The sequence below is a fragment of the Vanessa atalanta genome, chromosome 29, assembly GCF_905147765.1.
Source record: "Vanessa atalanta chromosome 29, ilVanAtal1.2, whole genome shotgun sequence".
In the NCBI taxonomy this organism is placed as follows: domain Eukaryota; kingdom Metazoa; phylum Arthropoda; class Insecta; order Lepidoptera; family Nymphalidae; genus Vanessa; species Vanessa atalanta.
Genome location: NC_061899.1, coordinates 5,137,555 through 5,153,572, shown reverse-complemented (window position 1 = coordinate 5,153,572; position 16,018 = coordinate 5,137,555). Strand labels below are relative to the sequence as shown.

General features: G+C 33.1%; 2 protein-coding genes across 4 annotated transcripts in view; one reads left to right on the top strand and one right to left on the bottom strand.

Moving 5' to 3' along the window:
- LOC125075078 (histone-lysine N-methyltransferase SETDB1-B) overlaps positions 1-2,456 on the bottom strand; it is a 30,207-nt gene extending 27,751 nt beyond the window's left edge. For all 3 annotated transcript variants that reach the window (XM_047686672.1, XM_047686671.1, XM_047686674.1), the window contains exon 1: positions 397-2,456. In XM_047686672.1, coding sequence (XP_047542628.1) covers positions 397-2,395 — 1,999 coding nt within the window. In that variant the 5' untranslated portion in view covers positions 2,396-2,456. The remainder of the gene's footprint in view (positions 1-396) is intronic.
- A 560-nt stretch (positions 2,457-3,016) lies between these two features.
- On the top strand, positions 3,017-15,061 carry LOC125075109. Its single transcript, XM_047686726.1, has 6 exons — positions 3,017-3,485; positions 8,781-8,862; positions 9,299-9,402; positions 9,897-10,006; positions 10,410-10,478; positions 12,817-15,061. Exons 1-5 carry the CDS (start codon positions 3,362-3,364, stop codon positions 10,455-10,457), a joined length of 468 nt encoding a protein of 155 aa, XP_047542682.1. The 5' UTR covers positions 3,017-3,361; the 3' UTR covers positions 10,458-10,478; positions 12,817-15,061.
- Positions 15,062-16,018: the final 957 nt, after the last annotated feature.

Sequence of the window (16,018 nt, the reverse complement as noted above, 5' to 3'; positions counted from 1 at the left end):
TACAGACGCAAGGAAGATATCATCTCAGATATAGGCAGTGGTGACTACTTACCATCACGTGGTTCATTCGCTAAGAGAGCGAAACAACATCAAAAAGAAACATTAATATCACTTGATCACTTAACGTCACTTTTTGTAATTTAAGAAATGGTGATGTGTTCAGCGCAAATTTCCATCACAAAGACCTTTCTCAATTTATCTCTATACTTTGTTTTCCCTCACTCACATACTTAGAAATAATGGCAAACCAAAACAACTTCAAGCAACAAAACCCAATAAATACAAATTGGACAGACCTGGAGTTTAAACCCAGGAGTCGGAGATCTGTATCATTTTGATCTAGCCAGAATGTCAATGAAGTAGTCAAATTTAAAAAATATAAAAAGCATAACTTACCATCATCTTGGTCAAAATCATCTTCATCTTCCCCATCACCATCATCATCATATTCCTGCTCCTCATCTTCCTCCATCATCCTACATGACTCAGCCAAAAGTCCGAGACTGTCTGTCATTTCCGGTACATCTTTGGATGTATCTTGTACCATAGATGAGCCAAACATTGACGATTGTTCGATTGTCCCTTTTGATGTTTCAGGGCAAGCGAAAGATGTTGAGGGTTGCGGTTCGTCAACATCCATTGTCTGTGCTGGGATTACTTCAACTTGTGCATCTTCATCGTTTTTCTCAGAAGTTTTTGACATAGGTAGATCAGGTTTATCTCCCTGTAAATCTACATTAGGTTCCGATGTAGATAAACATTCATTTGTTGATACTGTTAATTGTAAAAGATTGAGTACTTCATCTTTAGTAATTTGTTTTATATCTGTATCTTCTGTGTGTGTAACCTCAGTATTTTCGTCCTCACTTTTATTTGTTTCCTCCAAATACGTTATTTTCTCATCTAATATGGCTTTTTCTTCCTCTTTTGAATCTTCAATTGATGGGACAGTATCAGTCAAGCCTGTGTCTGGTTTTTTATTTCCATTAGTTGAACTAGACAGTGATGTTATTTGATCAGTTTCTGGTTCTACAGTTTCAGACACAATATCTGTTTCTGTTATAGATATTTTTTCAATTGTCATTGTTGTTTTATCTTTTATTACATTTGTGTGTAAATCTGTTTCTAGAATATTGGTGTCTTTTGTATTAATAGTTGAATCAATAGCTTCAGATTTAAAAGCTGTTTTAATTTCTGAATCAGTAACACAATCCATAGCATCTGAAGAATTATCACTAGGTGCTAGCAATATATCCTCACACAAATCAGTTATATCTTCTTCCGTGCTTTGTGTATCTTCATCTTGTAGTTCTGTTTCATTGGCTGTATTCTTAGCATCTGAATTACCTTGGATCTCAAGTGGTGCTTTATTTTGGTCTTTATCTTTATTTAGATCTGATTCACTGTTTACACTGTTACCATCATCAATGATTTCTTCTTGGACTGTAGATTCTTCTAAAAGACAATCTTCTTGTATTATGTCATCTTTTAAAAGACAATCTTCTTCCATTGTGTCTTCTTTTAAGAGAAAATCTTCAGTCATATCTGTATTAGTGTCTGTGATAATATTTGATTCTGAATCCATAGCATTAAGCTCTTTGGTGAGAATGTCTGCTGCAAATTTAGCTTCATTCTCCAATGCCTTATAATCCATTGTTTCTTTTAGTTCTTTATCAATTAATGCATTTTCTTCTGCTTCTTTTTGTACCTCACCATCTGTATGAATATCAGCTTGTGTTGACTGCATCGGTACTTCAGTTGAATTAGACACTTCTTCATCACTTTCTAAGTCAGGAGACATTTCCAGATTATTAGTCAAATCCTCATCATCGTCACTAAATTCAATCAATTCATGACTCGGAATTTCTAACATCATATCAGGTTTGTTTAAATTGTGATCTATTTTGGGTGCAAATAAGCTCTCTGTTATTGAATCTGGGGGTGATTCTTTTGATTCATTATCGTTTTCTAAATCCAGAAGCTTCTCTTCTGCTTCAATAGTTTTAATGACTTCCTCTTGCAAAGATAAAGTATAAGGTTTGGGGCAATCTAACGAATTTTCTTCAAGCAATGTCTCCTCATTCTTTATTTCATCTACATCGTCCAGGTCATCGTCATCCCACCTTAACTCCATTTCATCGTCGAGATTGTCACTGTCTGGATTCTGATTAGCATCAGCAAGCAACATTTCTTCGACGTTTTTATCAATCGAAGAACTGTTTTCGTCGTCCTCTACAAAACCTCTGGAAAGCCCTTCGTCGTTTACAACATTCGTGTTTGCATTTTCTTCTAAATCAATCGACTTAATTGTGTCTTTTACTATTAATTGTATAGAAGCCATTGCTTCCCCGTCATCTTTATCACTAACAATTTCCGTATTTTTTGGTGAAGACATCTCTTGAATTGTTTCAAGCCTCAATCTTCAAATTTATTTCAATTCAAACCTAAGTAATTTATGAAACATATATGATTACTGAGGTGTATTAATATCTTATAAAATTGTGTACATATTTATTACAATAAAATAAAGAATACCATCAGTTCTGGTTATTACTTATTGTATTGTTTAGAAAAATACGAACAGACACCGACACTTTGACATGATTTTTGTTTGACGTTTAATATTTGACATTTCCATAGACAGACAGATTAACTAATTTAATTACAGATCAACAAATAAATTGTTATATTCGTTAGTATCGATAGCTATTTACAAAAAAGTAAAATTAAAAATAAATTATGGTGTAATCGCCCACCAGGCCACCAAAGCTACTCTAAAGTTTGTGTTACGCTTTTGAAACTGATTAAATTGTGTTAAAAATGAAAAAAAAATTATAATAAAATTTTACACTAAATTAATTGCATAATCATCTTACAATAACATCAATTTAATTAATTTTAATCAAAATATTTGACAATACAATACATACAATATTAATTATTCCATTCTCTTTGAATACTACTTTGATTAACACTGACTTTGACAAATATCATTTATTATTTTGACATATTCATTGTGCATAATTTGTTCTTGCACATTTTGCAAAATATACATACTCCGCTGCATTTATTTTGCATTTTAATAGTAATTTCTTTACGCTTGCTACAAAAAAATCCTAACTTTCCCGTACCGGTATAAAAATCGCGTATATTTTCAGAGAAAAACAATAACATACATGCACTATATAAGGAGAATAAGGAAATAAATATTTTGTTTTATCCAATGTTATCTAATTGCTTTTAAAAACGGCATTGACACAAATTTTCGTTGAAAAATAAATCTCGGAAATATAATTAAATAAACATTTAAAACGTAAAAAATTGTATAATTAATTTTTGACGAGTAAGTCGAAATTACAAAATGAATGTAAACAGTTATTTGTCGCCCCGTATGATGGTGGGAGCAGCTATCGTAGGCCTCGTTGGTGCTGCTGGAGTCTTTATATATGAACAAGTTTATGCCGAAAAGAGACGAGCGATGCTTGGTGAGAAATTTCTTTTATTTATTACATAACTTTAATAATTGCCGACATTCGACTCAAATATAAATCCTGTAGAACATTTTTATACGTTTATGAGCAAATTTAAAAGTACGTTTATAAATTCGTCATAAATAAAGCTTATTATCCCATACAAGATTATTTAGTTGATAACTATTTTATCAACTAGTTAGTATATATTGATTTTCAATTATATTGTCTAGGAAGTTAGTATATATTGATTTTCAAACACAACATAAATATAATTGTATAATATTATTATATTTATATTTTTGATGATAAAGATTTTGAATTGAGTTTCGTGCTGGTACTCGGTAGAACCTATGTTCTAAATTGGTGATAGCTTCAATTTCAAGTGTATTTTTGATGTTGAATAATTAAAACAGTAATTTACATTGCCAGTAGGAACTCAACTCCAATAATAGTGCCCTTGCTACTGATTAGCACAATGGTTTATATATGGTAAATCCTACCAAATCTGATAATCTTAAATCTCTTTTAGTTTTATCTTCTTATATATTGTTGGCTTACACCAGATCATACACTGTATGGTCTATAATGTATGAGCTTCATTCATGATTACTCATGAAATATATATTCCTAATCCTAATATTATATGACTTTATTATATATACGATAAGGGTATAGTTTCGTCTAATGCATAGATACATCCTCTGCTTCACTTTCTGATGCATTAACTAACTGCAAAATGCTGAAAGTCTCTGTTTAATAGAAGCGCGAATCATCGCAATTTTAACACTCACTTGTAATGTTATTAGTAATAATGTTTAACTTATGTTATTAAAGTCATAATCAACAGTGTTGCTATTCGATAATTATGAGAAAATATTGCATTGCAATAAATTACCGAAACAAAAGACAATAGGTATTATGATGCTTAAGTGAATTTGTTTTTTTATTGCGTATGATGTAATTAAATAAAAAATTAAACAAAGGCGAACTTAACAAGTAATATATAAATCCTCATTTTAAGCACATAGTATTGTATTAAGAGATTTATCTCAATGTACATATGTATTAAAGTACAGAAGAAAAACAAAGAAAATACTTGGATAGATTTTGTAAAGAAAAATGTAAGTTATTTTAAAAAGGCTTAAAATTAGTTAATACATTCTAGAGATTAACCCTTACATATATACAAATAAATTTATATAAATTTTAGTTTTTTATAATTTTAGAATATACTCTATTCCAACCAGAAGAGGACAAAAGCCAACAAACAAGTATAATACATGCATAATATAGTAGAGAAAAACTGATAATTTATTGGTTTCCATTGTGACGTCGTTAATAAACACATTTTTTGAGCTTACATTGCAAAAGCATGCCGAACCCTACTAGATAGATCAAAATAATGTACTACATGTATGTATATATAAAAAGTTCTACAAAAAAGTCCGCTATAGTATATGTTTATCTCTTAGGGACTCATATTAGACATTTTTTATCATTTACTTTTACGAGAAATAATTGCTTATTTATGTAACGATTTCAGACAATACAGCATTAATCCTTATCCAATTAATTACCTTAAATACGGCCCTTTACAGTATGTAATTTAAATGAATATTTTCGAAGATATTACGGATTTAAAATGTAGAAACATAGCGCTTTGTATTGTACAGTACATTTCTGTAGTATATTACGTGTCAGCATTGCACCCTTGCGAAGCCGGGGCGGGTCGCTATTTATATAAAAAATACTGCAATAGCCTTGTAATGTAACACTGGACCAACCTTAGTAACTAAGCAGTTGTCTCTGCGAGCCAGTAATTACACTGGTTCACTCAGCCTTAACGTATCGTTTAGTGGTTGAATAAGTAATGAGCGGTTACGTACCCAGACAGACAACCGGCTAGTTACTTATTTGACGACCTCCGTGGTCGAGTAGTGTGTGGTGTACACCCGGTTCGATTCCAGGCCGAGTCGATGTAGAAAAAGTTCATTAGTTTTCTATGTTGTCTTGGGTCTGGGTGTTTATAGTACCGTCGTTACTTCTGATTTCCATAACACAAGTGCTTTAGTTACTTACATTGGGATCAGAGTAATGTATGTGATGTTGTCCAATATTTATTTATTTATTTATATTATTTACATCTATATATACATAATATAAAAAAAGTTGCTCCTCCTGTCGGTACGCTTAGATCTCTTGAATTACGCAACGGATTTCAACGCGGTTCCCATCAATAAACAGAGTGATACCTGTAGAAGGTTTATATGTATAATACATTTTTATTATAGGAGATAAAAGCCGAAAATATCAACTTCCTTAGCAGGAAAAAATGTGATTTTTTTATATGTTTGTTTCTCTTTATGTTGTATATAGTATATTGTATCCGTGTGAATTAAAAAAGGATGGCTCTTATCATCATTACATAGTATAAAACAAAGTCGCTTACCGCTGTCTGTCCCTATGTATGCTTGGATCTTCATACTTAACAACGGATTTTGATGCGGTTTTTTTTAATAGATAGATTGATTCAAGAAAAAGTTTTATTTGTATAATACTGTATGTATTATACAATATAGTAGACAAACCCTGATTATTTTAGATGTTAAGCAATACAGCATTAACCCTCATCCAATTAAGTACTTTAAATACATTGTGCGTTTAATATAGATCAATATGCCCGTTTACAGTATGTAATTCAAATGAATATTTTCAAAGATATTATAGATTTATAACGAAGGGACATAGCGGTTTGTATTGTCTAACAGAAAAACTGTGATCGTTGTAAGACATTCTGTAGTATATTTAGCATCAGCATTGCATCCGTGCGAAGCCGGGGCGGGTCGATAGTATATATAATAATTTTTTTCTTTGTGCCTTAATCACTTTCAGGAAATATCCTGAACGTATCGTAACAGAATCGTTCAGAGATGCTTAGAGGCTGTTCTTTTTTGAATTTCGTTGATCTTTCCTCGTTTTTGTTCTTTAATGCTCAGCGAAGCGGTCGGTTAACAGCTACTGTATACTTAAATATGACGCACCGTACACGTCACGTTGGAGGTTAAAGGTCAACCTAGTAACCAATGTGAGTTGGTGAATACATTGGTGTTTTGGTGTTCTTGTTGCAAACAAGAACATGTATTTAGTGTGAATCTTTTGTTGGAGAGATAAAATTAATGTAACTTACTAGTTATCGACCGCGGCTTTTCTCGAGTTTTATGGGTTGGTCGTTGTGGGAGGTTAGGGTAGAGTAAAAGAGAGAGCTTGGTTTCGTTTGAATTTATTTCATCGAATTAAAATATTTCAAGAGACTGTCGCAGACTTTTATTAAATTGACAATCCACTGGGGTTTACTATTAGTGGCCATTAGTAGGCAAGTATTTTTTAGTAAAATATGTAAGCCTATTCCATTGGGAGTAGGAAAAAAGATAAACAAACCTTAGATTTACGTATTTCATGCGATTTGCTAATAACTCAGCTATATTGTGCACTACTGAGAGTTTATGATTAATATATATTTATTTATAATACAACACTATTACAATTAACTACTTATTTCCACTTTAATTTTACTTCCAAAATTCCGATAACAGTTTCGTCGACGTTCAAAACGCCATATTTTCGCAAATCCATAGTGAATATCATAGATTAATCAAGCTCTCGAACAATTATATCAATTTGCTGTCAAATTTTGTTTATTTGCCTTTTTTCCTGTTATGGTTGGAATAGAGTTTACATATAAGACACAATTTACGAGAGATTAAGTTTTGCCCATAAAAAACATTTGATAAACAGTCGTTAGGTATTATAATGGTCGGCAGGGATAAAAATATGCGGTTCAATCTTGGTATATACCAATTTTCATCAAATTTGGTTCAATTGCTTAGCAGTTAAAGAGCAACTATTATAACGCAACTGACAGACAGACAGGCAATCACTAGACAAGACAAAATATAACTTTAATATTATATATTATTATTATATCGGTAGGCTTACGTGCAAATGGGCCACTTGATGGTAAGTACCGCCCATAGACAATGGCGCTGTAAGAAATATTAACCATTCCTTACATCACCAATTCGGAACTAAGATGTTATGTCCCTTGTGCCTTTAGTTGCACTGGCTGGCACCCTTCAAACCGGAACACAACAATACTGAGTAATTATTGTTTGGCGGTTTGGCTTTTTGAATATCTGATGAGTGGGTGGTACCTACCCAGACGGGCTTCCACAAAGCCTTGCCACCAATTTAATTTATAATATTCATAAAAAAAGTACAGATATGTGTATAGATTATATCACGCTGCCTCAACTATAGCCGTAACAGAAAAACGTTCGTTTAAACGATGTAGGTATATATCCAAAGTGTTTAAAACGTCTGTGTTTGTACCATACCAGTCTGTAAATTTTTTTTTTGCTGGGCCAAGTGTTTCTTTTGTTGAGAAGGTCTGGGGCTAATCTCAATACTGCTCCAATGCGGGTTGGTAAACTTTATCAAGTGAAGCTACCGCCGGTTCGGAATATAGATTCCGCCGAGTGGAACCGGCAAGACACTCAGTAGTTACTCTTTTTCGAAATATAAAATACAAAGTTATGTTAGTTAAATACAATTATATGTCCAGCCTGGAAGTCGACAAGTATTAGCTCCGCGCTTTTTTATCATCTATATAATCTTGTATGGAATAATATGCTTTTTTTTATTAATGTAATTTTATTATAGATACGGATACCTTGCCCCAAGAAGGATTTATTGACATATTAACGGAATTTTATTGAAATACATGCAGGTTACATACATGTCTTCATGATGGTTTTTCTTTACCAACGAGCACGAATTGAATTATAAACAAATTAAGCACACGGTAATTCTATACACGTGTTCTAACCTCTAGGACATCCCGGCTGTGTGTGTACCACATACACATACACAGTCTGTAAATTTTCCATTCCTGGGCTAAGGCCTCCTCTCCCTTTGAGGAGAAGATTTGGAACATATTCCACCACGCTGTTCAAAAGTTGGTGGATTCACATATGGGAGAATTTAGTTGAAATTAGACACATGCAGATTTCCTCACGATGTTTTCGTTCACAGCCGAGCACGAGATGAATTATAAACACAAATTAAGCACATGGAAATTCAATGGTTGTTTGGGTTTGAACCCGCAATCATATGCGTACGCGTAATCGTACGCGTTCTAACCACTGGGGCATCTCGGTTTCTCTTTGTGCGTGTATACCTGTCTTAAATGATTTAGCGCAATAGGGACCGAATGTCTTCGTATACTTCAATCGTAATATTGTCTTGCAGTCAGCGAAGTTGCAAGGTTGGATCGGCAAGTGGCTTCCATGAGGACAGAGCTTGAAGCTCTTCGAGAGCTGCAGAAAGAGACGTGAGTTAATATCTATTTGTAGGTAGGGCTTTGTGCAAACCCGTCTAAGTAGGTACCATCCACGCATACATTCTTCTGCCAAATTCTTGTAATGTTGTGTTTAAATTTGAAGGGTGATTGTTACTACAGGCACAAGGGACATAACATCTTATTTTCCAACGTTGGTGGCGAATCGGTGATGTATGGTATAGTTAATGTTTCTTGTAAAATGTCTAAGGCCATTGATAGTGACCATTCGCCGTAAGGTGGTACCTATTTTGACACGACCGAAATGTGCAAGATCAATGGATTCACGTACTTTGCCACGGGAGTGTCCATACTTCTCTTGAGGCTGCAATTAAAATCGAAAAACCAACTATGTCAAATAGCCCTCTATTTTGTTTACTCATCGACCACATAAGTTTTTTGTTTAATCTTTCCGTTTGGTGTGTTGTAGACATATGCGTCGCGCGCGTCCCAAGCCGCGAGTCAAGCGTGAAGTGGCTCCGGCGGGCGACGCCACAGACTCGGAATACTTCACGGATTGCCAATCCTTAATAGGTATACTGTAATACTTTTCAGTGATAAATAGTACTTACTACAAGTATTTAAAACGTGATATTAACCATGTTTTTTTTATTTTTATTTGGTGGAGCTCGATATTTCGACATTGTCTACGAATGTCTTGTTCACGCGTAAATATCCGCGACACGCATAAATAACTTTGGTTATGCCGGATTTTGAGTGATGGTTACTAGTCTGTCTGGTGGTGTAAACTCCTTTATTGTTTGAGGACTAAGGTGTTTGCCAGTGTCGTTTTGAATAGGAGTCGGAATTTTGATCAGTTTGCCTCATTGACTCCACTCCTCGATTCTATCTCCTCGAAGCTGGATGTTGTAACTGTGATGTTGGTGTATAACTTGCCTCGCCCATAGGTCTTGAAAGTGTTCATTTTTTTGTATTTAATAGCAACAAAGTACTAATTGTTGTCTGAAGAAATAAGCGAAGTTCGACACCCACCCGTAGTTGAATCAAATCTGTATGAATGTCACCAGGTACAGATATCGACATGGACAGCGAAGAGTTCTACGACGTCCCTTCAGACGAAGAGGACACGCTCCGTGAGTCGCTGCGGAACGGGCACGTCGCGAAAGTTGACAATGAGGTGGTGCACACAGTTTTTAAAGTATACTTTATTCAAAAATCGTACAAATTATTTCTAGAGTTGGCTGTGATTGAACTGCTATATAACGTTGACACGTTATGCTCGCACGTTCACTCGTTGGTCACCTTAGAGTGCAGCAACCGCTTTAGTTCTAGGCTTTAACTCGTAATAAAAAAAACTTAAAAAAAGATATCTTTGTGTGTTAATAATAATTAAATTGTTGTTAAACATACTTATATCACTTTCTATAATAATATGACAGTTAATTGAGTTTCTGGATCATTGAACGTTTTTATTCAATGATCCGGAATGTATTTATGAGCCGTACTATAAATGTTATTGAATTAAAATTAATAAAAGCAAAATTTCGAAAATTATACTTATATTTGTAAATTGATTTCAGAATACAACAATAACCGACGACTCAAAATCTTCGAAGGACAGCACGTAGCTGAGAGAATAAAAATTATAGGTATGTTATTAGACAAATATTTTGATTGTTTAAAAAATACAATACAAAAATATAATATATTTAGGTTCAGAAACAAAAATAAAGAAAAAAAAAAAAAAAAAATATGTGAATACCCTACGTAATTACAATTTATTTATTCTTTCTTGAAAACAAAATAACTTAATCATTTAATCACTTCATTTACACTTCAAATCACGTAAAGACTAATTATAACAATAAAGCACTGAACGAACAATGAAACAACGCACTTCCTACTTGCCGCAACGACCACCGAAATCACAATGAATCGATGGCGGTAGTGCAGCTCATTTTATAGTAAATCTAAACATATATCTTATAATATTATTATTTTATTTTAATATTTAATTCATTCAAACCCATGAGGACTAAAGACGAATAAATAAACTTTGCCATTTAATTGACGCGATGTCATTGGTCGAGATCTTATAGAGAAGTAGCTGAACCTGTCGGCTTTACCCGCGTGAAATTTATAAAACACAAACATCCAACGGGGGTTTTACCCCCTTTGGGGTGGAGTTTCGTAAATCTCTTAGCGGATGTCAACACCTTATAAGCTATCTACCTGCCAAATTTCAAGTTTATAGTAGGTGTTATAGTTTCTGAAATTTCGTGATCAATCAGTGAGTGGTATTTCGCCTTTATATAAATGGCGCAGATGCCATCTATTGCTTTATCTGACACTTAAAAGAATGTCAGTATCGTCTTTAATACGCTTGAGTGAAGGAGGTGGAGCGGCGGCGACTGGATGGGCGTCGGTCACGAGTTCACAACTGTCATTGAAAAATAAAGAAATTATCATAAATATAAAAAGAGAATAAACGATTTTAAAAGAGTAACATATTATTTGATTTTTAAATGATGCATCATGACCATCTAATTACGAATCTTTATAACGAGGTCCTCATTTACCTTCGTTATACATATATAAGTAATGATGTATGTTATTCTCTGTGGAATTGCAAAAAATGTCTTTTAAATCTTTACGTCTTCTTCAATAGGCTATAAGAACATCACTTCTCGCAACCTAGAATGTGTCTTATGTAATGTATTAGCGTCTTGGCACCAAAACAATTTAAATAAATAATAAATAAATATTGGACAACATCACATACATTACTCTGATCCCAATGTAAGTAAAAGCACTTGTGTTATGGAAATCAGAAGTAACGACGGTACCACAAACACCCAGACCCAAGACAACATAGAAAACTAATGATTATTTTCTACATCGACTCGGCCGGGAATCGAACCTCGGAGTGGCGTACCCATGAAAACCGGTGTACACACTACTCGACCACGGAGGTCGTCAAACTATGGAGACAGAAAGATTTTGATGATAGTTTTTATATTATATTATTTTTTGTTTTTAAAGCTGCGTATTCTGATTATAATTTTAATTATTTCAATGTCCATGATGGGACCAAAGCTCACATAGAGAGGGACTTTGAAAGGATAATGAGTGTCTAGCCACTGAATGTGTTTCTGAGATCGAATGGATATAAATTTATAATGTTGAAGCGCTTACAATAATAAAAAAAATTGACTAATGTCTACAGAATGTCAAAACAAAGGTAAACTAGAAAGAAAGAAAAAACATTTATTGACATACACACATATAAAGAAAAAAAAAAAATATATATACAAAAATGGATATAAAAACAATATCAACAAAGAAAGATATAATAATGAAGAAAAAAAATATAATGAATATAAAACTTGTGTACAGTCAAAAGGAGACAGCTCAGGCTATGAGGGATTTTTATCCCTCTGCTGATTTTCAGCTGTCTCCCTTGTAGCCAAGCAATGACAGTATCAACTTAAAAACATACACATAAACATTTGAGGGGTACGGGACGCGACTTTTACAAATGTTTAGTTTATTAGTTTTTCACTAAATCACTAATATGATATTGGGCTGATAAATGTTTTAATTTTGCGCTAAACCTAATTTTGAATTGAATAAGATAAAATGTATGTCGCGTACCACCAGTCATGACCACCAGATGACTGAAAAACGACAGCGGCGTATTCTCTCATTATTATTATTATTAATATTTTTTTTATTTAGATTGAAAGGTGGACAGTCACGCCTGTAATCACTGTATATGTGAACTAAGATGTTACTTTTCTTGTGCCTGTAGTTACACTGGCTCACTTACCCACAACACATCAATGCTAAGTATTGCTGTTTGGCGGTAAATAAATCTGATGAGTGGGCGGTACCTATAGAGACGGGTTTGCATAAAGCTCAGTTCAGTTCTATTAAGTATGTTGTCTTAGACATTTAAAGTATTAATATATTTTTTTCTGTTTTCAGGTATAATAGACAAGGATTAATATGGTGTTAGCCGGGAAGGGAATAGATGTAGAACTTTGGATCAAAACGATTACATTATTCGTGTTATGGATTTTATATCAAAGCATAATCTTCTCTCCATAATTTCAAGTTTAAATACCTTGTAGCTAATAGTGAATTCAGACGGTATACAATAAATGAGCCCGAATAAACATGAACCATAAATATGAGCCAGAAGTTATGTCACTTCGATTGTGAGAAGTTGTAATTGTGAATTCGTTTATTTTTGTATGTTAATAATTTTAAACCTCATTTGACTGAGTTTTTGGGCTATTGTTTCCTGTGACAAAAGAAAAATGTATGTATATATGTTATGAATTTATATGTATGTTAAGGGGGTAGGTATTGTGTCCCATGGTGCAAGTTTTAGGATTATATAATTACATTTTTTTATATGACATCGATCGGAATTTTCGTCATATTTGGTTAATTATACTAGCTCACTTCCATTTATATGTGTATATATATGAATTTCAAATCATACAAATATAGTATATTATATGTTATTGGCTAATGTAAGCGACACAATGGCTCTTTAAAATTGATTGTGAGTTTCCATTCGATACGCGAAGGTCCTTTTATTGTAGATCGATGGTACTCGAACTTAACGTAACATTTACTGTAGAAAATTTGAGCTCAATTAATGGACAGACAATGAAACATTGATTTATGTATACATATATATCTATATGGTAAAATTTGGTTTTATGTAGGGGGTAATGGTAGAAAGTTACATTATACCTGCGTGCTATAATTTTAATAATTTTATTTATTAACAAATTGAACGCATCAGAAGCTGGGTCGGTTAGCTAGTGTATAAACTGTGCATGCTCAAAACTAGCTACCCGCCGCGTCTTCATACGTGAACAACTTTCAGATGGAACAAATATATAGAGAAAAAAAATCTTGATATTTCCGGTCATGAAGATTGAAATTCTCGGCTTTTTTTCTAATATAATATGCATTTATTTTACATATAAAACTTCCTTGAAGCACTCTGTTTATTTAAAACTGCATTTAAGTTTGCCGCGTAGTTTAAAAGATCTGAACGTACAGACGGGAAGCAACTTTGTTATATACTATGCTGGGATGAATAAATTTGGCGTTATAAATGTTTGCTGTACATATCTCTTTCTGTCTCCATAGATTCGACATTTAAAAGAAAAAGACAGCATTATTTAACGAATCTCTTCTAAACATTTGTAGGTGTAACAAATGTATGTTTAATAAAGATTTTTCAATCATTATGTAACATAAAATTTAGCTCTTTAAAGCTCATATAAACTCAACGTAATGGAATTAATTAATTTATTTATTCCAGTTTGATTATATTTATAACAATGATTAAATCTAAACTCATTGACATGTTGACTTAACGAAATTTCTTAACGAAGATTTCTCTAGTCAACTGATATACATTAATTTGCACGATAGGCAGACCTAGAATAATACCTGGAACACCCCCCCCCCCCACATGAGCGACGACCTACCTAGTATGAATATATAACTGAAATTTAATATACTTCTGAATTTCCCACCAATATATAAGTCATTAGTTTTGTAGTTACAATGATATTAACATGAAATGTATAATTATTATATTTTTTATATATATTTTTTCGTAGTCTTCAATTGTGTCGAAGCTATTCGATATTAAAGTCGTTTATTTTTTGTTTATTTTGTAATAGTAAATCATTGTTGTAAAATAACGATATAATGTTATGTGAAGTAAAAATACGCTATATTGATTTTTGACCTTTAATTGAAAATAAGACAGTGATTTGACTAATTCATAATTTTAATATTTTAATTTTTATTCTTGGTATATTTTCTTGACGGGAACGTATGTTTTTTGTATAAAAGTTATGTATAATACAGATTCAACTAATATTCTGTTGTTTTTTATTTCTGTTTGTTTGTATATTTATGTATATATTTGTTATAATTGTTGTGTATATGAATGATAATTGCGTCGTTAGTGTCGTGACTTCAGTACATGTCCTCAATTTTAATCGGAAGCGTCATTCGCGCAATTAAGGGCCGCTTAGATTAGCTTACTTTAAAAAGTCGCTGGATCGATCTCGACCCCTTGGGCTTTTGTCATGCCCGCTCCTAACCCAAGCTTTAAGCTTAAACGGACATGACTAAAAATAAATTGTACACAAATAAAAAGTTTTAATATTAAAAATAGATCTCTCTTTTACATATTATGCACCTGTTATATATATCGGACCAATCCCGTCAGCCCCGGCATTCAATCATCAAAAGAGACCTAAAAATGTACTTCTGCGCAGGGCAAGCATGTGCTCACGACTCATGCCACTTACTATAGCTGGGTTAAGGTGGAATCAGACGGTTCATTTTTTGTTAATTTTCGTGTTTCATTTTGCATCTTTCACTAAAAGTGACACGTCTAAACACAAAGTGAAACAAAAGTGCCGAATGAATGAATTAGTGAACTGATCCAACGACGTTGGATCGGTTCATCATTTCATGAAATGATCACAAATTAAACTTATTCCAAGAGACACGACTTCATTCGACGCGATATTGAAAGAAACTACGGATGAATTTTCTTTTTTTCGTCATTCCAGCTAAGCCGTGTGAACATAGAATGAAATAAAAATGAATCATTCATTTAAAAGAACATTCACTTGAATTAACCGTCTGATATCACCTTTACAGAGATTATAAAATGATTTATCTTTTAAAGGTTAGTACACAAACAGGTCCACAAATACCCCAATTATCAATAACAATGTCCCAATCTACAAACATATAACGGCTATGATACGTTCCTAAATCTGATCCAAATTCGACTATTCCTCACGAAAATTAACTTTAGTTTAATCGTTACTGAGGTCAAATTCAACCTATTCATATCGGTTATACTATCCCGATTGTATTCTGATCAAGTAGATTAATGAGTTGTTGAATAGGAATAGAACTGAACGACAATGATGACGTTTCGATTCGATTGCAATAAACTGACGATTTGTTATTAAAATTGGCGCCCAAGCTGGGGTTGAAAATTTTGGTAATATTTACTCCGCTTTCGTGTCTCAGTGTACACACGCAGAAGTTCGTCCAATGATATCGAGACTTTGAGACATCACATGTAACCTCAATTAGTGTTACAAGATCACTAACAGACGCACTGACA